At 40.7% G+C, this 22809-nt stretch overlaps 1 protein-coding gene across 1 annotated transcript in view; it reads left to right on the top strand.

The window, feature by feature from the left end:
• The window catches only part of SCAPER (S-phase cyclin A associated protein in the ER), a 161646-nt gene that overhangs the window by 50491 nt on the left and 88346 nt on the right, over positions 1 to 22809 (top strand). The window contains exons 18-21 of the mRNA XM_081114903.1: positions 920 to 1001; positions 2431 to 2583; positions 5282 to 5389; positions 20179 to 20315. Coding sequence (XP_080971029.1) covers positions 920 to 1001; positions 2431 to 2583; positions 5282 to 5389; positions 20179 to 20315 — 480 coding nt within the window. The remainder of the gene's footprint in view (positions 1 to 919; positions 1002 to 2430; positions 2584 to 5281; positions 5390 to 20178; positions 20316 to 22809) is intronic.

Raw genomic sequence — 22809 nt, forward strand, 5'->3', positions numbered from 1 at the left:
GCAGAACTTATTTGCAGTCTGTCCTCTCCCATTCATTCATTCATTCATTCATTCATTCATTCATATGTCAGTGTGGACTTTTTATATCTTTTTTGTACTTTCAGTTATATGCTAGTATTCTGTTAATCACTTTCTTGCTCACTTGTTCCACGTTGACACTGGGCGCTCTTTCCTTTGGCCCCTGTGTCCCCTGACGTACTCAGTGGTTTCTCCACACGACCTTCCTCTCCGACACTGCACATCGTGTTCTCCAGGCGCCACCCGCAGAACCAGCCGCTTGTTCAAGGATTCTCCTTCCTTTTATTGGAATGCTGTTTGAAACTCTTTCTTTTCTCTGTTGAGAGTCCCTGTTTGTTAAATCATTGTCATAATATTTTTCTTTATTTTGGCACACTTTTAATTATCTGAACATGTTTATAATAGCTGTTTTGCAGTCTTTGTCTGCTAACTCCAACATATGACTTCATTCAGAGAGTTCGATTCACTGCTTTTTTCCCAAGCATGGTCATACTTTTTTGTATGTCTCATAATTTGTTTGGGATCATTTCCTCCTATTCTCTGTGTGAGTTCATGCCTTTTCTATTCGTTTGTTGTGGTTTTACTGGCATATTTAAGTGACAGTCTTGGAGCTAATATTTAAACCTCTGCCTGGGTCCAGAAACCTATTTCATAACTAATAATTTCTGCTGCTTTCCAAGCACTTAATGAACAGTATGTCTGGGACTTACCAGGCACTTAGAAAAATAATTTTAAAAAATAATAACCCTTTAGAACAGTGTTCGCCAACTGGTGGTCCGTGGACCACTGGTGGTCCATGAGGTCCAAAAGGGTGGCGACCGCTGGTGTAGAAGATAGAAGCCCCTGAGCCCTGATTGTATTTGTTAACCATGCGGTTTGTTCCTCCACTGGGTTCACACAGAGACAGGGAAGAGCGACTGGCGGCTCTCACGGCGGCTCAGCAGGAGGCCATGGAGGAGCTGCAGAAGAAGATACAGCTCAAGGTGGGCACGTGTCTTATGTGAAAGCTTGGAGCTGTCATGGAGCATGGGATTACATTTCTATTTGTTGAATTAATTGTATAGAAAATTGAATTAATTTGTATTCCTGATCTTTTGATAATGAGAAATACGATTTCGCTACCATCATATTGGCCAGTTCAACTATCTGAAAACTAAATTTATTTTAGTTAGCAATTAAGGGGAAAAAAAACACATTTTAACATTTCTTGTTTTTACTGAGCAGTGATTATTATAAACTAGAGGCCTGGTGCACGAATTCTTGCACGGGTGGAGTCTGGCCGGCCCACCCTGATCAGAGCCTGTCTGGGTGGGGGTGGTCTTATCTGGGGCGGGGCTGCCTGGGGAGGAGCTGCGGGTGGTTGGCAGGTCGGACCCGCCCTCTGGTTGAACTCCTGGTCGAGGAGACAGTTTGCATATTAGCTTTTTATTATACGGGATAGGATAGTTTCACTTGGTTTAGGTGCTTTGGACTTGCATGTTTATAGTTTGGAGACACAATAAACTTACATTTTCTAGAAAATCTTCACCGTCAGTAGTGCAGCTTCTGGTAGTACGAATACTTCACATTCTGCCACAACTCTTCACATGTTGGCTCCTCACAGAGATGGTGAATTTCAAGAAACTCACACTCTGACGTGAGCTTCAGATGCCGAGCACACACCTTCCACGTGGACGAAGGTTACACAGAGAGCTGCTGCAGTGCAGGGGGGGTCCTCAGTCCAACATGAAGGGTGCGGGGAAGGAATCCTAGAGAGTCATTCCTGAGCTGAATCTTAAAAGAAAAATGAGTTACATGTGTAGGAGAATGGGTTGATTTCAGCCTTATGAAATAGTGTGAGGGGGAGTCAGACATTGGAAGTAGTGTAATTTAGCTTGTTTGTTTTGTTCTCTGGGAAGTCACTGGAGGTGTAGGACAGTTGGCAGCGTAGTCGGTGTGGACAGAGGCCTGATGTGCTGAAGATCAGCTTGGTCTTTACCTGTGGGTCACCATTCCCCCAGGGTGTTCCAGGAAGTGCTTCTCAGAGGTGTGCTGTGTGTAATGAGTGTGTCAAATGTTGTTTATTGAGTCATAGCTCACAGACAGTGACATACTACAGGCTACATAAAGTCAATTTTAAAAACCTTTTTAGCTTTCACTTCCTATTTTCCCAGTTTATTTGACCATGGAACCTCTTCCACAAAGCACTTACTAAGATCCCATGTAGCTCCATGGAGCTCATTTAGGAAGTGTAACTGTACATGCAGGAGATATTAAAGGTCTTTATGTAAATTCTTGTTCTAAGTGTTCACATTAACATTGAATTATGACATTCTGCTGTTATTTTAGAAGGCCTAATAGAAATATTTTTTCAAGTTATCAGTATAATTTGAGTAATTTTTTTATATTCTCACACTCTGACTTCATCTGCAGCATGATGAAAGCATTAGAAGGCACATGGAACAGATTGAACAAAGAAAAGAAAAAGCTGCTGAGTTGAGCAGTGGACGACACGCAAACACTGATTATGCTCCCAAACTGACCCCTTATGAGAGAAAGAAGCAGTGTTCTCTGTGCAATGTCCTGGTGGGTTGTCATTATCAATATTGTAAAGATAGAACTTATTACTAGAGTTTCAAGTATGAAAATGTACTCTCCCCGTGTTTTTTTTCTTCACTTTTTTTTAAATTAAATATTTATTATTCAGATTATTACAGTTATTCCTCTTTTTTTCCCCATAACTCCCCTCCACCCGGTTCCCACCCCACCCTCTGCCTTTACCCCCGACCCCAACTGTCCTCATCCATAGGTGTACGATTTTTGTCAAGTCTCTTCCCCCATCCCCCATACTCCTCCCCCCCCCCCTCCCTGGAGAATAGTCAGTCCACTCCCTTTCTATGCCCCTGATTCTGTTATATTCACCAGTTTATTCTGTTCATCAGATTATTTATTCACTTGTTGATTGATGTGTATTTGTTGTTCATAATTTGTATCTTTGCCTTTTTCTTCTTCCTCTTCTTAAAGGATACCTTTCAGCATTTCATATAATACTGGTTTGGTGGTGATGAACTCCTTTAGCTTTTTCTTATCTGTGAGGCTCTTTATCTGACCTTCAATTCTGAATGATAGCTTTGCTGGGTAAAGTAATCTTGGTTGTAGGTTCTTGGCATTCATCACTTTGAATATTTCTTGCCACTCCCTTCTGGCCTGCAAAGTTTCTGTTGAGAAATCAGCTGACAGTCGTATGGGTATTCCCTTGTAGGTGACTGAGTTTCTTTCTCTTGCTGCTTTTAAGATTCTCTCTTTGTGTTTTGCTCTTGGCATTTTAATTATGATGTGTCTTGGTGTGGTCCTCTTTGGATTCCTTTTGTTTGGGGTTCTCTGCGTTTCCTGGACTTGTAAGTCTATTTCTTTCACCAGGTGGGGGAAGTTTTCTGTCATTATTTCTTCAAATAGGTTTTCAGTATCTTGCTCTCTCTCTTCTTCTGGCACCCCCATAATTTGGATGTTGGTACACTTAAAGTTGTCCCAGAGGCTCCTTACACTATCTTTATATTTTTGGATTCTTTTTTCTTTTTGTTTTTCCAGTTGGTTGTTTTTTGCTTCTTCATATTTCAAATCTTTGGCTTGATTCTTGGGATCCTCTAGTCTGCTGTTGGGAGTCTGTATAATATTCTTTATTTCAGTCAGTGTATGCTTAATTTCTAGTTGGTCCTTTTTCATATCCTCGAGGGTCTCACTAGATTTATGGAGGGTCTCACTAAATTTATCGGCGGTTTCTAGAAGATTCTTGAGTAACCTTATAATTGTGGTTTTGAACTCTATGTCCAGTAGTTTGCTTTCCTCCATTTCTGTCATTTGTGACCTTTTTTTTTGTCTCCTCATTTTGGCTGCTTCCCTGTGTTGATAGACTGGCTTTCTGTGCTAGGTGTCCTATAGGGCCCAGTGGCTCAGCCTCCCCAGTTACCTGAGGTGGACACTCTTGGTGCACCCCTTTGTGGGCTTTGTGCACAGTCTTGTAGTTAAGCCTTGATTGTTGTAAGTATCACTGGGAGGAATTGACCTCCAGGCCAATTGGCTGTGAGAATCAGCTGTGTCTGCAGTAGGAGAACTTCTGTGCTGGAGACACCACTCCGGGGCAAGACTTGCTTCAATGGGGCTCTGGTGCTCACTGAGTCTGCCCCCTGAGTGTGTCCCTTATGGATCTCAGGAGTTGTAATCTGGATGGTCCCACTCTGACCACTGGGTACACTGGCTCTTGGATCTCTAAGGAGGTGCTAATTTAGCCTCTGCCTGAGGCTACCCAGAAGGAGCTATGGAGAGATCTGCAGATTCCTCTTCTTTGTTTGGGGTTTGGAGGTGCCCAAATGAAGCCCAGCTGTGAAGCAATGCAAGCTGCTATGGGGCCTTGGGCCTTCTTTTGGATGTTCTGGGTCTCTCTGACCCAGCTGCAGTTTGTTAGGTAATTTTAGATTGCAAAAGGCCATGCCATTCATATGCAAAAGCCCCTGCACACAGCTTGGGTGGGGCGGGGTCTCGGGATCAACAGGGCGGAGCAAACAGCTATGGCTGATCCTCAGCCTTGCCCTAAGAAGCCCCGGGTCTCAGTGTTCCTCGGTATTTGCTGCAAGTACCTCTGAGAGAAGCTGCCCTCGAGTCCCACCCGATGCCAGACAGTCCAGTTTCTCCCCGTATGAGTCCCCAGAGACTCGCCCGAAATTGGAGTTCAGAGCAGTCGGAAGCTTGAGACTCCCTCCTGATTGAAAAAGACAACCGTGTCCTCAGTTGCCAGCCCTTTCTGTGTGCGCCTTCGTACCTCTGCACTTTACTTCCGCACCTCCTCTGAGTCTCAGTGTGCTTTTCTCTTTCCTTCTAGTTGTAGAATTTCCACTCAGCCAGCCTTCCTGTGGTTCTGGATTATGTCCGTTTTGTCTTTTAGTTGTATTTTTGAAGTGGTTGTGGGAGGCAGCAATTTCCGGTGTTTACCTATGCCGACATCTTGGTTTCTCCCCCTGCTCTCCCTGTTTTTTAAAACTCACACAGAGGCATCTGCTGAATACCATGAATTTCTTTCCTCGTTTTTACACAAAGTGAGTAGTACAACATAGGGTGAGCACTTGGGAGCAGGAGTGCAGAGTGCCGAAGCAAAAGAAAACATTTGTAAGCCTAGTATGTAAATGCTAGAGTGATCTCAACTCACGTATAGTCTACTGAGTTGACTGTGTAACATTAAAAATAGACGCAAATCTAGGTTAATGACATTGCCTTGCTTTTGTGCTTGTAGATCTCTTCAGAGGTGTATCTGTTCAGCCACATTAAGGGAAGGAAGCACCAGCAAGCCGTGCGAGAGAGCAGCAGCATCCAAGGGAGAGAGCTCTCGGATGAGGAAGTGGTGAGCTCCACTTTTCATTTACACACCTTTATACTAAGAAGGCCATGCTCTGTGTAGTTCTGTGATTATTTAAAACGATATTAACACTTAATAACTACTGTCATAGTGTACAAATGTGTTATTTTAGTGTGCATATTAACACAAAACATAAAAATAAGAATTTAATACTGTGTTTAATATAATTCTAGTATAAAATTATGGTATTTTTATATTTTAACTAGAGGCCCGATGCACAAAATTCATGCAAGGGGCTCGGCCCTCAGAGCCCCGGCTGCCTCAGCCCTCACAGCCTTGGCTTTGTCCGGAAGGTTGTCCGGACTATCATTCAGCTGTTTGGCCATTTGGTTGATTTGCATATTACGCTTTTATTATTATAGATAATATAAGAAAAGAATTATTAGTGATGCTCTACATTTCTTGGAAAACAGTTGACAATAAAAATTTCAGCCCTATGCCCTGACCAGTTTGGCTAAGTGGCTAGAGCGTCGGCCTGTGGACTCAAGGGTCCCAGCTTCGATTCTGGTCAAGGGCATGTACCTTGGTTGTGGGCACATCCCCAGTAGGGGGTGTGCAGGAGACAGCTGATGGATGTCTGTCTCTCATGAATGTTTCTAACTCTCTATCCCTTTCCCTTCTTCTCTGTAAAAAATCAATAAAATATATTAAAAAACAAAATTTCAGCCCTAGCCATTTCGGCTTAGTGGATAGAGCGTCGGCCTGAGGACTGAAGGGTCTTGGGTTTGATTCTGGTCAAGGTCGCATGCCTGGGTTGCATGCTTGATCCCCAGTGGAAAGCGTGCAGGAGGCAGCCAATCAGTGATTTTCTCTCATCATTGATGTTTCTATCTCTCTCTCCCTCTCCCTCTCTCAAAACAATTTTTTTTCGTATAAAACAGTGAGATTTATATGATAGTATCTACACTAATAAAAGAGAAACATGCAAATTGGTGTCGTTCTGCTACACCCACCAGCCAATCAGGATGAGTATGCAAATTAACCTAACAAAGATGGCGGTTAATTTGCATATGCAGGCGTGGAGCAAAGACTGAAGGCTCCGGCTGGAGTGAAGACTGAAGAGGCTTGGCTTCTCCGCTGCGGCCGGACCAAAGGCCTGGGTCCCAGGTGCCGGAGGAAAACCGGTGCCGGCAGCCAGGGGAAGGAAGGCCTGTTGCGCGAATCTTCGTGCAACAGGCTTCTAGTATATAATAATATCCTAATTAAATGATAGTATATGATGTATAAATGTTTGGAAATGCATTATTTATATACCTATAATTATTATTGACCTGGAATTTAGATTTATGTAAGCATTTTAATAAATAATTTCTCCCTGCTGTTACTGAAACATGGGTGGCATTGCTAATCTTTGAATTTCTAGGGTTTTTTTTGTTGTTGTTGTTGTTATAACAAATTCCCAAAGATGAAAAGTTCATGTTTGTCTTGCATCTCTCTCTCTCTTTTTGTTAATATATTTTATTGATTTTTACAGAGAGTAAGGGAGAGGGATAGAGAGTTAGAAACATTGATCAGCTACCTCCTGCACACTCCCCACTGGGGATGTGCCTGCAACCAAGGTACATGCCCTTGACCGTAATCGAACCCAGGACCCTTGAGTCCGCAGGCCGATGCTCTATCCATTGAGCCACACCAGTTAGACCTGTCTTGCATCTCTTAACCTTATTGTGGTTCTTAGAGGGCCATAATTGATGTAGGTGCACATGTATGTTTAACCCTTTTCTTGAAGCGTAAGCATGTATTAGAGTACACAGAACTCAAATGTATAGGTTAATGAATGTTTATATTTGATCCACTCATATCAAGTTTTAGGTAATTTCGTGCACCCCAGAAAGTTTCCTCATGTCCTGTCCTAGTCACACCCCCAGAAGGTAACTAACCAGTCTGTCAGTACTCGCACCGTCAATTAGTCTTGCCGGTCCTTGATGTGATAGATGCTGTCGTGTAGTATGTACTTTTTGTGTCTGGCTTCTTGCACTCAACCTGAAGTCTTTGAGATGATCCCTAATGTTGATGTGAAGTTATATACAGTTCACTCTTTTTTTAATTCTTATTTATTTATTTATTTATTTATTTAAAATATATATTTTATTGATTCTTCACAGAGAGGAAGGGAGAGAGAGAGTTAGAAACATCGATGAGAGAGAAACATCGATCAGCTGCCTCCTGCACATCTCTCACTGGGGATGTGCCCGCAACCCAGGCACATGCCCTTGACCGGAATCGAACCTGAGACCCTTCAGTCCGCAGGCCGACGCTCTATCCACTGAGCCAAACCGGTTTCGGCTCCTGCCATATTTTTACTGTACCTTTTCTATGTTTAGATACACAAACTTGCCAATGTGCTACAGTTGCCAGAGTATTCAGTGCAGTCACGTGTGCACAGACCAGCCTGGGAGCAGGAGGCTGTCCCACGCGGCCAGCGGTGTGGCAGCTGCATCACCAGGTGTGAGTGAGTCACTCTGTGAGTTTCGCACAGCAGTGAAGTCGGCTCACGATGCATTTCTCAGAACCTATCACCTTCATTAAGCGATTCTTTGACTGTAGTTATTTTTAGTTATAGCCCCTTCTTCATGAACACAAGTGTGCAATATAGCACATGACTTATCTGATCTAGAAAGGCAGTTTTATCTTTCTCACAGGGAAGTTTCATTTTTAATCAGTGGGGGTATCTATAGTAAACATACTTGTCCTACTTAAAGTTATTACTTGTCATCTGTGATGTCTTTATATTTTATACATCTGGTCTGTGACCCTTCTTTGACATACAAGACTTTATTTATACCACCTCTGACCTAATAAAATTGTACCTTTGACCTTATGCATTTGACATATCAGATAACTTACTCTTGATCTTTGACACATTTTGTTTTACGTCTGTTAAACATAATAGGCAGCTGCCCAGCAAGAAAGGTTTAGTGTTTTTACTTTTTATTTTAATTTGATCAGGAAATGTTTTGTTTCTTGAGCCTTCACAAAAAAAGGTCTGATGTTTTTCTCTTTCATCATCTTAGAATCCAAATGATAAAAGTATGTGATTCTTAAAGGTCAAAACAAATGGGTGCTAGTTTAAATACATTCCTATATTTAATTTTTTTGTGTGCAATGCTAGAGAAATGATGAAATTTATTTTAATTAAAACTCAGATTTCTTTGTAGTTTGGATTTAGTTCATCTAAAGAAGCTGATAATGCTTTTCATGGAATTTGTGTGAAGTACATTTAATTCTATATAGAGAATAAAGTAAGAAAGTTTTTTTGTGTTTTTTAAATTTGAGTTTATGTATTTCTGTTTGTTGTGACTCCTTGGCTTTAAAAGCATATAAATTATACAAGTTCTGTTTGTTTGCCTGTGTACATAAATATAGAGAAAATAATTATTTTATTTAATTCATGGAAAGCATGAAAAGGAGTTCCTGAAGGATCTTAAATTAACTGTAACTTCTTGGATGTTTACAACTAAGTGTGGTTTTACAAATCCCAAATAAGTATACAACTTTGAAAAATTATGCTAATTAGGTGATTGAAGAAAAAAAGTAATTTTAAATTCGTAAAACCATAAAGACATCCCTGTATTCAGTGAAATAGTAAGTTGATCTCTTTGGCCAAAGTGTGTCTAGCTTTGAAGTGGAAGAGGTAATGATGGCTCCCGGAGTTGGTGGCAGTCTGGGATGTAACAGATAATTCCTAACAGATGCTTTCTTTTTAAAAAATAGATATTTTATTGATTTATTTTTAGTATGTTGTTCTTGATTTCAGAGAGGAAGGGTGAGGGAGAGGGAGATAGAAACATCAGTGATGAGCGAGAATGATTGATCAGCTTGCCTCCTGCACGCCCCCTGCTGGGAATGGAGCCAGCAGTCTCTTGGTGTGCTATGATGCCCACCCGAACCACGCTGGCCAGGGCTACAGTGTTTTTCTTATTTTCCTTTTTTCATCTCCAAATTTCTTCTGCTGAAAAGAGATAAAATTTACTTAAACCTCCTCTTCGTCTTTATTCTGACCTAGTAACCTCCATAAGGTTGGAAAAGGGACTGTCTTTATACTCTGGAGTAAGTGCTATAATGAGAATCTTCCAGACTTGATTCTTTACATGCTAAAGGACAAGATAAATGGTAGTTCAGTTGGTTGGAGTGTCTTCCCAATGCGCCAGGGTTGTGGGTTCAATCTCTGGTCAGGGCACATACAAGAAGCAACCAATGAATGCATCAATGGGTGGAACAATGGATCGATATCGCTCCATCTCTCTAAAAATCAATATGTAAAAAAATTTTAAATCTCAGACTATGAGCTTGGTTTATATACCTGTTGTCTTGCTGCATATATCTGTTATGCATATCTAAAGTTGACTGTTATAGAGAGCATTTTCTTGTATTTATCAGAACAAATTCTAATCACCTGTCTATCTGGGCTGAGTTGGGCAAAATGCTAATAAGAAAGGTAAGATAGCCCTAGCTAGTTTGACCAGGTGGATAGAGCGTCAGCCTGTGGACTGAAGGGTCCCAGGTTCAATTCTGGTCAAGGGCACATGCCTAGGTTGTGGGCTGGATCCCCAGTGGGGGGCGTGCAGGAGGCAGCCGCTCCATGATTCTCTCATCATGGATGTTTCTATCTCTCTTTCCCTCTCCCTTCCTCTCTGAAATCAATAAAGATATATTTTAAAAAAGAAAAGAAAAAGGTAAGATAGATCATTTGCAATTTTAATTAATTTACAGGGGTTTATAAATGGCTTTTATCAAGGAAGTTCCCTTCGATCCCTAGTTTTGTAAGATCTTAAAAATAATAAACAGGTATTGATTTTTATTGAATATTTTCTGTATCTTATGAAAAGGTTGATTTATCCTTTAATTTTTTAATGTGATGTATTACATTCATGGCTTTTCTGATAAACTTATTTTGGTCATGATTTTAAAACATAGTTGTATTCGTTATGCAAATATTTAGGATTTTCCTAATTTTTCTTTCTCTATTAATATTATATTAGTTTAATAATATAAACTGACTAGTTTTTCCTATTTTTAAAAAAATTCCTGGGTAGCCCTGATCAATTTGGCTTAGTGGATAGAGCATCGGCCTGCGGACTCAGGGGTCCCAGGTTCGATTCCAGTCAAGGGCATGTACCTTGGTTGCGGGCACATATCCAGTGGGGGGTGTGCAGGAGGCAGCTGATCGAGGTTTCTCTCTCATTGATGTTTCTAACTCTCTATCCTTCTCCCTTCCTCTCTGTAAAAAATCAATAAAATATATATTTTTTAAAAAATTCCTGGGTAGAATAAAATAGAAATGATCTCTCTGAAGGGTTTGTTTAATCTGTCTATAAAGTTGTAATTTCCTGGTATGTGCTTTTTGGGGACATTGTCTTTCTGACTTTTCTTTTATTTGTAGTAAAATACATATAACTTGAAATTTCTCATTTAAACCATTTTAAAGTGTACAGTTCAGTGGCATTACGTAAATTCACGTTGTTATGCTGCCATCACCCATATCCATCCACAGAGATCTTTCCTCACAAAAGGACAAGATAAACAATAATTCCCTCCCCCCCAGAGCCTGGCAGGCACTACTCTACTTTCTGTCTCTGGATTTGACTACTTGGAACACCTCCCATCAGTCGAATCCCACGTTGTTTCCTGCTTTAGGAATGGCTTCTTTCCCTTGTCGTCGTGTTCAGCCATGTTGGAGCCTGTGTTAGATTTTTTTTAAGGGCCGAATAATATTTCATTGCCTGGATATTCCAATACCATATTTTATCCATTCATTTGTTGAACACTTGGTTTGCTTCCACTTTTTGGCTGTTGCAAATAATACTGCTGTGGACATGAATGTTCAAATATCTGTTTGAGTGCTTGTTTTCAAGTATTGGGATATATACTCAGAAGTAGATTTCTGGATCATATGGGCGTTCTGTTTTTAATTTATGGGAACATTACATTGTTTTCCACAGCAGCTGCACCGTTTTACTTTGCATCGCCGTGCACAAGGGTCCGAGTCTCTCCACATCCTTGCCAACAGCGTTATTTTATGTCTGTTTGATAGTAGCCATCCTTCTGGCCTGGTCAGATTTTAAATTAGTAATTAATCTCTTTGAGTGTATTTCAGTTTTCTGATTTATTACATCTGTTTTGGTAAATTTTCTAGGAAATTATGTTTTCTTCATAAGTTTTCAAAAGTCTTACCAAAAAATATTTTCCATAGTATTCTCTGTGATTTTTAAAGACTTCTCTGTGGTTTTTTTATTTTAGACATTTTTTTTGTGCCGTTATTTTTTTGTGATCATTCTTGCAAGATGTTTGTTAGTATTTCAAAAGATTTGGGTTTTGGTTTTGTCAATCCTATCTATTGCTTTTTAATTTTTTATTTCATTAATGTTATTTCTTGGTTTTAATACTTCCTTTTTACTTCTTCCTTGGAGATTATTTTGCCATTCTTTTAGGCGAATGCTTGCCTCCTTAATTTTCAGCATTTTTCTAATGTTAAGTGCATAAAGATATTAATTTCTAAGGTCTTCTTTCACGCAAAGTATTTTCATTATTATTCATTATGTATTTTTTATTTCCCTTATATTTTTTTTCTTTGACCCATTAGTTGTTTAGAAGGTTGATTTGAAATTTCCAAACATAGAAGTTTCATCTATTGATTTCTAACTTAATTGCAATAAGAGCAAGAGAATATAGTCTGAAATTCTTTGAAATCTGTCTTAGTATAGCACATGATCAGTTTTTTAAATGTTCTATCTGCTTGAAGAGAATGTATATTTTCCAGTTACTCTATCAAGCACATTAATTATGATATTATAATATTCTGTATCCATAGTGATTTTTGTCTGTTTATTCTTACAGTTACTGATGGAGGGTATTAAAATATCCTGTTTGTTTCTTCTTGTTTTGTCCATTCCTGCTTATTTATTTTGAGGTTATATTATTAAGAGCATATCAGTTTAAAACTGTGCTGTCCTGGCCAGTTTGGGTGAGTGGACTGAAGGGTCACTGGTCCAGTTCTGGCCACAGGCAGGTACCGTGGCTGCAGGCTGGATCCCCAGCCCCAGGTGGGGCACATGCAGGGGGCAACCCGTTGATGTGTCTCTCACTCTGTCTCTCTCTTCCCTTCCACTCTCTAAAAATCAATGGGAAAAGTATTCCCAGTGAGAATTAACATAAAATATATGAAGTAATATTTTGTATCTTCTGCCCTTGCTAGTGTGGCTAAGTAGTTAGAGCGCTAACCCCGTCACCAAAGGGTCTCAGACTCGATTCCCCGTCAAGGGCACATACCTGGGTTGCAGGTTCAATCCCTGGCCCCGATCAGGTCATGTCAGAGGGCAACTGATCGATGTGTCTCTCTCACATCAATGTGTCTCTCCCTCTCCCTCTCCCTCTCCCTCTCCCTCTCCCCCTCCCCCTCCCCCTCCCCCTCCCCCTCCCCCTCCCCCTCCCCCTCCCTCTCCCTCTCCCTCTCACCTCCTACCTCCCTCTCTTCCACTCCCTCTAAAAATCAGTGGGAAAAAAATATCATTTTGTGAGTATTAACCAAAAAATAAAGATAAAATTGTGTGTCTTCCTAGTGAATTCAGCCTTTTGCTATGTGGAATGACTTTTAGCGTGAGTAATATTATAAATCAATAGTTTTCCTTTTTTTCTGCCACTGCTTTTTGTTTTTAGCATAAAATTCATAACAAATTCACCCAAATAAATTGGGGTATTTTTTTCTAACTGAAAAATTTTCTTACATAAAGTCTGTTTTGTTTGACAGTAGTATAGATACAAGTATCCCTGCTTTTTAAGTTTCCATTGTGCCACCTTGCTTTTACAAAAGACCTACATTAAGTATTTTGTTCCTACTTTTAAGTATTTTGGTAAAATTATTTATAAATACCTCAGAGCACTAGGTGTATATGCTAGTATATTGTTAGTAGAAAAATAGTAAAACAATGATTTATGTACCCATTGCTCAGGCTAGAGAGAATCTCCTGCAGGAAATTCTGGAGTTTCTTTGTTTTTATATACTTTTGTTGTGAAATATGTTTTCACTGGGTATAGATGTGTAGATTGACAATTATTATCTTCAAGAATTGAATGGGTAGTTTTTGTTTTTTGCGTCCATCGTAATAGGGTAAGTTTGTTCCTCTTCATTCTTTCTCAGAATTGCCTTGACTATTCCTCTGCTTCTCAGTTGGCACATGACCTTTGCAATTAACTTATGTAGCTAAGAAACTTCTGTTTGAATTTTTATTGGGATTGCATTGAAATTATAAATTAAATTTAATTAGATTGAATGAATAAGAGTAGATATATTTTAACTATTAATTCTTTCCATACAGCAACATGTTGGTCTACTCAAGTCTTGGTTGAATTTGTGTGTGTGTGTGTGTGTGTGTGTGTGTGTGTGTATGTGTATGTGTATCAGTTAGTAAAGTGTGTAGTTTTCTTCATTTAGTTGTTAAACATTCTTTACAGACTATTCTTACTTTAAATAATGGGTTTTAAAGGTATTCTGAGTTTTACTTTCTATTTCCTTTTAAACAAAGAGGTATTTCTAAGGTTATAGATTATAAGGGTGGCGATGCCTTTTGTTTTGTTTTATGTGTATGAGTGAACATGTTTAAAAGTGACTCATGGGCCGAAACCGGTTTGGCTCAGTGGATAGAGCGTCGGCTTGTGGACTGAAGGGTCCCAGGTTCGATTCCGGTCAAGGGCATGTACCTGGGTTGCGGGCACATCCCCAGTAGGAGATGTGCAGGAGGCAGCTGATCGATGTTTCTCTCTCTTCGATGTTTCTGACTCTCTATCTCTCTCCCTTCCTCTCTGTAAAAAATCAATAAAATATATTATAAAAAAAAGAAAAAAAAAGAATAAAAAAATAAATAAATAAATAAAAGTGACTCATGGATTTGACTTAGGTCTTGCATAGGGGCCAGGCTGGTCTTCTGTGCATTGCTCAATTTTGAAATCCATGCTGCCAAAATGAGTACTATTCTTTGTTTTTAATTTCAACTTTTATTGCATTATGGTCAGAGAATATGGCTAGATAGGTTGTACTTTGGGGAGTTTATTGATTTTCTTTATAGCTTAGTACATTATAAAATTTTAAGAATATGTTTTCTCTCTGGGTATGTATCATATATTAGATCAGTTTTGTTCATTGTTACACAAATGTTTTTACTCTTTTAATGCTTTTTTGTGCTCATTAATATCCTTTTCTCAAAAATGGAAAGACTGCTAACATATTGTTATTATTTGCATGTATTTCTTTTTTTATTTCTTGGTTATATATATTACATAGTTTTATCATGATCATATTTACATGTTTTATCCTACTAATGAATTTTATCTTCTAAGAATATGAAACATCTCTCTTTTCTCTCTAATGTCTCTCTCTTTGAATATTACTTTTGTATGGCACCAACATTGCAAACTTCATTTTGGTTAGTGATGCCTATATGTCCTCTTCCTTCTCTCCCTTTCTCTGCTGTCCCTTTCATAGTTTTATTTTTGCATCTAGTTTTATCCCTAAAAATATATTTTTATTTTAGTTATTTTCTCTTCTATAAAAAAAGTACATTGCTATATGTAATCAGTTAAACAGCTTATATTCTGAGCTTTGCTTTGAGTTATATGTTAGACCTCAGATTAGATCAGAAAGGAACATCAGAATCTGCAGACATCTTTACCTCATTTATCATTTCACCCATCAGAAAACTGATGGAGTATTTGTAATTGTCACTGAGTGGCAGGGGGACAGATGGTGGACACCGTCTTTATCAGAAGATGGCCTCTTCTCTTTGCATGGCGTCTGTTTCACAGTAGTTCATTAGCTTCACTTTCTCATCTGTCATTCCCAGCAATACAATCCGTAGATTATAATATATAAAAACATAAGTGTATCTCCTACACCTATAGAAAGAGAACTTAGCACAGTTGAATACTCCGTACAATTAAAATAGCCGGTAAAGTTTGAAAAGTTGTTACATGTGTTTAATTTTTCAAAATGATGCTGTCGCACAAAGGGCCTGTTTTGATAAAAAGCATTATGTTTCAGATTGTCTCAAATTTGCTGTTTGATGAAATTTTAAATTTTATCTAAATATAATAGAACTCTCAAACTTTTTATTTTATTTTTTAAGCATTTCTTCAGCACCTGCTTGTTCATTCTGCATTCATCCAGGTGCCTGAAAAACACAGATAGTAAAACTGTCACATGAGCTACCTCTTCAATTTGTGCTATCTCTGATAAATTCATAGTTTCACGAGTCTCTGAACACTCTCTTTACATATAAATGGACTAAGTTTTATATATGGTGGTTTTATTTTTGAGTCGTGTTTGGATAATATATGTAGATACTTTATTTGATATGGCTCATGCCATCCAGCAAACCAGTAATTACACACCAGAGTTCCGCTTGTCTGTCTGGAGGACAATCTGCTGGAATAGTTTTATGAAGGGTTGATAGCAACCACAATAATCATTTACCACACATGCTTTTGGCTTTATTCTGAGTTAACTGTGACATCCAGAGATTCGTCCCTCTTTAACTCACGCAGTTATCACAAGCCCTTGGCACGTAGTAAGTTGAGAAAGTACAGAATGATGATGAGAGAAAAATGAGTTTTCCAAAAGAGTGTTAAAACCCTGCATTGTTTTCTCGTCTGATTAGTAACTCGGCATCCGCCCTGCTCCTGAAAGTAAACTTGCCTCCAGAGAAATAAACCTCTTGAGCATAACACACCACCTTTTAATTTTCAAGTAAAAATATACTTGTTATTATTGTAATGAAACTTTGGTCCTTTTTTCAAAGGAGATCTTTAAATCCTTTTGATCTAGGAAGAATAACATCCTTAACAATTCTCAGTCCGTATTACAGTATTTCAAAATAATGGGAAGCAGATTATTTCCTTCGATGTATCGATGTGCCACATTTTATGAAATGTGTTTATTCTGAGGTAACACTTGAGAAAGCTCTAAAATGGAAGTAATCTTGTATTGTGTCATTCATATTTCCCTATATATCCTATTTTTAGAGCTTTTACATTCCTTCCCAAAGATCATGAACCTGTCTGTAGCTTAATTTTTTCATGTCTCTTTTACAAAATCAGGAATTATGAGAACCTTTAGGAGGAGTTAGATAGAATATCAGGATCATAAACCTCAGTATTTAATATAGTAAATGATGTTAGAAAGGCCAGAGCTTTGGTCTAGTATGCCATAAAAGGTAATTAAAAGAATAAGAGGGGTATAAACTCTGATGAGATCATGTCTGTATAGTATTAGTTTCCTTACATACATTTATTAGTATTTCAGATTATAGCAATGATGCTTAAATGAGAAGTCACAATTGTGACTTAAAAACCAGACTTCACATTTTTTTAGTGTGCGAGTGTGGAATTAGCCATCCTTAATTACCTTTTGGTGTTTTCACATTGATTCTTAGAATGTTATAAAGGGGGCACTTTAGAATTGATTGTCTAATGCCTTTATTTTACTAGTGAGGGAACTGAGGCCCAGAGAAGTCACTCTGTCATGAGTTGCAGAATTTATCCTGGTGTAGACACTTTGACTTACAGTTCAGTGTTATTTCTAACTGGAGGCACAATGCACAAAATTCATGCAAGAGTAGGCCTTCCTTCCCCTGGGTGCTGGCACCGGCTTCCCTCTGGCACTCAGGACCCAGGCTTCCCTCGCAGCCCCGGCTTCATCTGGAAGGATGTCCGGTCTAATTAGCATATTATGCTTTTATGATTATAGATGTGTCAATCTGTGCTTCTATGCCTATAAGAAAACTGTCTGCTCTTTTTTTTTTTATGCGGGGGAGGGGAGGGAGATAATTTTTATTTCATCTTGTGTTACTTTGCAACTAATCCAGCACTTAATAGGGAACATTCCTCAGAACTGTCTGCTCTTAATGCTTATGTAGAATGAACAGTGTCAAATGGAATGGCCAAATAAGATATATATCTACACTAATAAAAGACAAAGATGCTAATTGACCGTACCTTCGCTACACCCACCAACCAATCAGAAGAGTATGCAAATTAACCCAACAAAGATGGTGGTTAATTTGCATACACAGGCGCCCAGCGAAGACTGAAGACAGTGTAGAAGGAAGCCAAGCACTGCAAAAGGGAGCCAAGTGGCAGAGGAGAAGGGAACGGATCGGAGGTAGCAGAGATGGGAGCGGAACTGAGGCATTGGACATGGGAGGGAGGCGAGGCTGCGGGGAAGGGAGGGAGCGAGGCTGCGGGGAAGGGAGGGAGCCCGCCTCAGTGGGCTTCGCTCCCTTCTCTGCTTCGCTCCGGACTCAGGAAGCGCTATTCTTGCAGGAATAGGCCCGAGGAAGCCCTATTCTTGCAGGAATCTTCCTGCAACAGGCCTCTAGTCTATATAATAAAAGCCTAAGCGACCATTATGGTGGAACAACCAGAACAACCGGTTGCTATGATGCACACTGACCACCAGGGGGCAGACACTCAATGCAGGAGCTTCCCCCTGATGGTCAGTGCGCTCCCACAGGGAGAGCACCACTCAGCCAGAAGCCAGGCTCACGGCTGGCGAGCGCAGTGCTAAGGAGTGGCAAGCCCAGTGGTAAGGAGCGAGCAGACAGACGGTTAGGAGCGAGGGGTCCCAGATTGCGAGAAGGCGCAGGCCAGGCGGAGGGACCCCCCTCCCCCACGCACACCAATTTCGTGCATCGGGCCTCTAGTATATACATATTTATGTGTGTGTATATGTGCACGTGCGCGCGCGTGTGTGTGTGTGTGTGTGTGTAGTAGTGGGGTTACGTTGCTTAATAAAATGATACAGGTTTAAGGTGTACAGTTCTGTAATATATCATCTGTATATAGTATTGGGTGTTTGCCACCTCAAGTCATGTCACTTCCATTACCATTTATTTCCCCTTTAATAAGAGCCTTCCAGCTTGTTGGTAGGAGAGCAAGACTCTGTGAAGACAGGAGTGTGTGTTTTCAAATGGTTTTAGGAAGGAAGGAGATCCAGGGCCTTTTGGATGATTTTTGGTCCTCATTGATTTATATTTGGAAAAAGACTAAGAGTATATTTTGCTTTTCCTTGTGCTTGTGGCATATTAATTAGAATTTTGGGTAAATACAAAAAGATGAGTGTATTTTTACACAGTTATACCCATTCTTCCACAGCACAAGTAAGCCTAGAGCTGTGCCCTTAAACAAATTGACCTTATTTTCTTTAAAGAGCTTGCTTTTCCTTGCATTTTCTTATTAATTTTGCAACAAAAATATTAATATACTAGAGGCCTGGTGCACAAATTCGTGCATGGGTGGGTCCCTTGGGGTGGCCTGCGGGGATCGGGCCCCAGCTCATGCCCCCAGCCGAGCAGCCCCACAGCCCCGCCTGGCACCTCGCCGTGGCCTGGTGCCGCCCCCTCATGCTCCACAATCCCACCTGTGGGATGACTGACTGGGGCCGGGCCCCCTGCCCAGATCCCTCAGCGCCTGGGAGCCAGGTGATGGCCCTGCCCCCCACCGCCACCGCTGGTCGCTGTCTGTGGGGCAATCGGCGGGTCGATCGGACCTCGCTCACACCCGCCTTGGCCTGGCACCACCCAAAGATTATGGTTTAGGGCAGGGCTCAAATCATACCTAGAACAATCTAGAACAATGGAATCTAGCACAGTGATTAGGGAGGAAAAATAATTAGGCAACCAAATTGTATGGACTATACTCCTGCTAAGGCTAGTTTGAGGGAGAGGGAGGCTGCTGGCCTGTGTACGCAGCTGTGCGAGCATTGCTCAGGTGTACTGATGCCAGACCTTGTGCAGCAAGATCAGTGTCAGGACGGGTTCTGCTGGTGTCCTTGTCCGCACAGATTTGGGTGTGGAGTGAAGTGAAAAGCGTTAGGGCCTTCGTCTTACTGCCTTTGCAAGGCAGGGCCTGACTGCTGGGTCAGCACTGTTTCTAGGCCAAGATGATAGCCACTTAACCTGGGCCCCGTCCCAGAGCCTCAGACGTAACAAGACCAGGTTAAGGAAGGTGACTGGACCAATAATGTACATCGAGCTCCTTTGTGTGGAGCACCTCCTCAGTCTACATCCACTTTCCTGCAGGAGATTGTCTCCTGTTCTTACAGCAGGTTCACGCTGGCAGGGCACACTTCAGCACCTGAATGGTGTGCACAGGTGTTAATGGCATCTTGGGTTCAGCTCTAGGATGCCTGAGAGAGATGAATGTTGTTATTTCACTTACTTGGGTAAGCCAAACAGAATTTTAAGACTCAGGTGTACAGATTATTTTTTCATACAAGATAAATGTTTTCCAAACTGGTATTTTGTGGAAAATTTAAAACATACCCACTAGTAGACAGAATAGTGTGTCGAGCCTCCATATACTGACTCATCACTGAGCCCTAACAGTGGTGACCTTGTGGTAAGTTCTGCCTCACCGACAGACATCTCACCCACTCCCCAAATAATATTTTGAAGTCAGTTCTAGATACCATTTCATGATAGCTATTTTTATTTTTTAATATGTTTTTATTGCTTTTGGAGAGGGAGAGAGAGAGAGAAACATCAATGATGAGAAGGAATCATTGATCGGCTGCCTCCTGCACACATCCCACTGGGGATTGAATCTGCAACCCAGGCATGTGTGCCCTGATTGGGAATCAAACTGTGACCTCCTGGTTCATAGGTTGACACTCAACCACGGAGCCACGCCTGCTGGGCTGCGTAATCTTTTATACTTACTGTAAGCCCGTAGCAATACTGTGTTATTTTTTATTTGTCATATTTACTTTTTGATTTATTTTGCAGGAGCATCTTTCCTTAAAGAAGTACATTATTGACATTGTGGTCGAAAGTACAGCTCCACCAGAGCCTTTGAAAGATGGAGAAGAGCGGCAAAAAAATAAAAAAAAAGCCAAAAAGATAAAAGCCCGCATGAACTCCAGGTACCATAACTGTCCTTAAAAAACAAAAAAGAAAAACTATTAGTGATGTATTCTTTTTAATGGAAATTCAAGAAAGACCCTCTAACCCCCACAAAAAGTTTAAAGTTGTTTACTTCAAGAAAGCCTCGAAAATAACACTGATGAGCCTAATTTATAGCCACTTTCTTTGATTGAGAAAGAAAACTGCCTATCGATCTAAAGCCCTTGCCTTCACCTGCTAAGAGCTCTTCTTATAATTTGATGCAGCGGCCCTGCCAAACTTGTGCCTCCCCCAGCATGCGGTGGGATGTCTAGTATGTGTAAACCAGGCCTATTTTTCTTCCCAGCTATTGATTTTTAAATGAAGTATTAAAGAAAATCAATAGCAATCAACAAATAGAAGTCTGCTGGCTGTAGTGTTAAATCCCATGACTAGGCTTAATCAATTTGGTTGCCTGTCACAACAAGAAAAAGTTCAAGAAATATCTGGAAATGGAAAGTGAGTTGTCAGACCTGTAGTTTATCATCAGCCTCAAAGTGACATCTGAGGCCCAGGTAGCTGGTGGCGCAGCGTGACCTCGCAGCTCCGCACCCCCGATGACGGATGCGTCTTGTTCGAGGACACAGTGCAGTGCCTCCCGAGCAGGTGATCTGAGAGAAGGTAGCCTGAATGTGTTGTCATACCTTTGTTCCCAAATATCTCGAAAGATGGAGAAGCTTGACCCCTGGAACAGGGAAACGTGGGTCGAATAATGGTGAGTGGTGGTCAGCTCTGTAGTTTCCGACTTCACGTGGTAATCAACGAAAGGCTCCATTTCCTTTTACAGAATCATGACAGCCTCAGAGCGGCCATGGACGCAACGGGCAGAAGAGGGTTTTTATTGTGTTTCGGGAGGTCCCTCCAAGTTTCTAAAAGTAGTTCCGCAACTACTAGTAGTTTTAGTTTCTAAAACTACTTCTAAAAGTAGTTCAGGGGATGGTAGTCCTTCATTCCTAGTTTATGCAGAGAGCCTGCCGACCTCCGGACTCTGGGAGGCCACGGGCCCTTTGGACTTGTTTTTCCCTCTCTGTGTGCACATTCGAGCTAACCCAGGCCTGTGGCTGTAAAAAGCCTCCACTTACCAAGTTATGTCTCCAGTGTTATTCCAAGTTGGTGTGTCCCAAGCAAGGCCCTGCTCTCCCCTCCCCCACACAGCCCCTTCTCTTTCTCCCACGAACCTCACATCTCATCCAACTGCAAATGATGTTAGGTTTGCTTTAAAATAGACTCAGAGTCTCATATCAGACGTCACTGCTGGCCCTGCACCAGGCTCCCTCGCCTGGGGGTTGCTCTGCTGCTGTCCCTGCTTCCGCCCGTGCCCCTTCAGTCTGTTGTAAACACTCCAGCCAGAGCGGGCTGGTCAAATGCGAGGCAGATCATGTCGTTTTCTTCGCTCAAAACCTCAGGTGTCCTCTTCCCACAGGTGTCCACGCTAGCTCGTACCTTCTCCCTGCCTGCACTTCAAGCCCCAGATAAGCGTATGCTTTGATATCACAGACATCTTCCAAAGCCGCAGTTTCTTCTTTGTTAGATGGAAATGATACCGGGTCGAGTTTCCAGACCGTGTGAAACAGTTCTTACGCAGTCCCGAGCTCGGCACAGATTCCCCTGCCCCACAGTTACTTTCCCACCTTTCATCCGAGGTCATACTCACTTGCAGCTACCAAGTGGTTATTTTCCCGTTTTGATATGTCTTAATATTTTGGCCAATAGCATTGAGCATATGTAGGTTTAAATGATACATCATTTAATATTTAATTCTGATTTAGTTATTTAGTTCCCAGGTATCACCTGTGCTCGTTTGCTTTTTCCCTATTAGGCTCGTTATAATTTGTGTCTTTCACATTTTTTATGAAGCAGAGTTTAGTTTTCCACCTGCCCCGTTGCTGGCTGGGTTGGAATACATTGTGGCTAATTCTTTCATAGGTTGTTGCACTAATTCTTTGATGAGAGGACCCTTTGGGTGAGCAGTTAAAATTTAAAGTAGCTTTTTCCTCCCCAAAGAGAAACCGGCAGATTAAGCAACATTAGTGGATTGCTGCAGTGACACCTGTGTGAGACGGTGGTGTGGGCTGTCGGCTGCCTGGTTCAGGCAAGTGGAGCCGAGTGAGAGGGTGGCTGTTTGCAGACACTTGGCATTTAGTCCGTATAAAAAGCACAAGCAAAACACAGCGGAGCCTTGAGTGTCTGGTCAAATAGTTTCTACCGGCTTTGAAATTATTTCTAAAGTTAAATTACCCTTCTTTATCTATATTTAATATTGCATATTATATGCCTTTGAATTCATAGATACTCAGCCAGCTCAACTACTTCATAGAAATTTAATATGGTTTTAAAGTTAATCATGATTTTAGCATCTTTAAATTCAGTAGTGTTTTTATGAATCTGCTTTCTATCCATAAAAATGTATTTTTAGGTCTTTTTTGACAGCATTTATAGTATTTTAAAGAAGCAGTTTCAGAAATCAAAGTGTTA

Source organism: Myotis nattereri (genome assembly GCF_964212035.1).
Source record: "Myotis nattereri genome assembly, chromosome: 21".
In the NCBI taxonomy this organism is placed as follows: domain Eukaryota; kingdom Metazoa; phylum Chordata; class Mammalia; order Chiroptera; family Vespertilionidae; genus Myotis; species Myotis nattereri.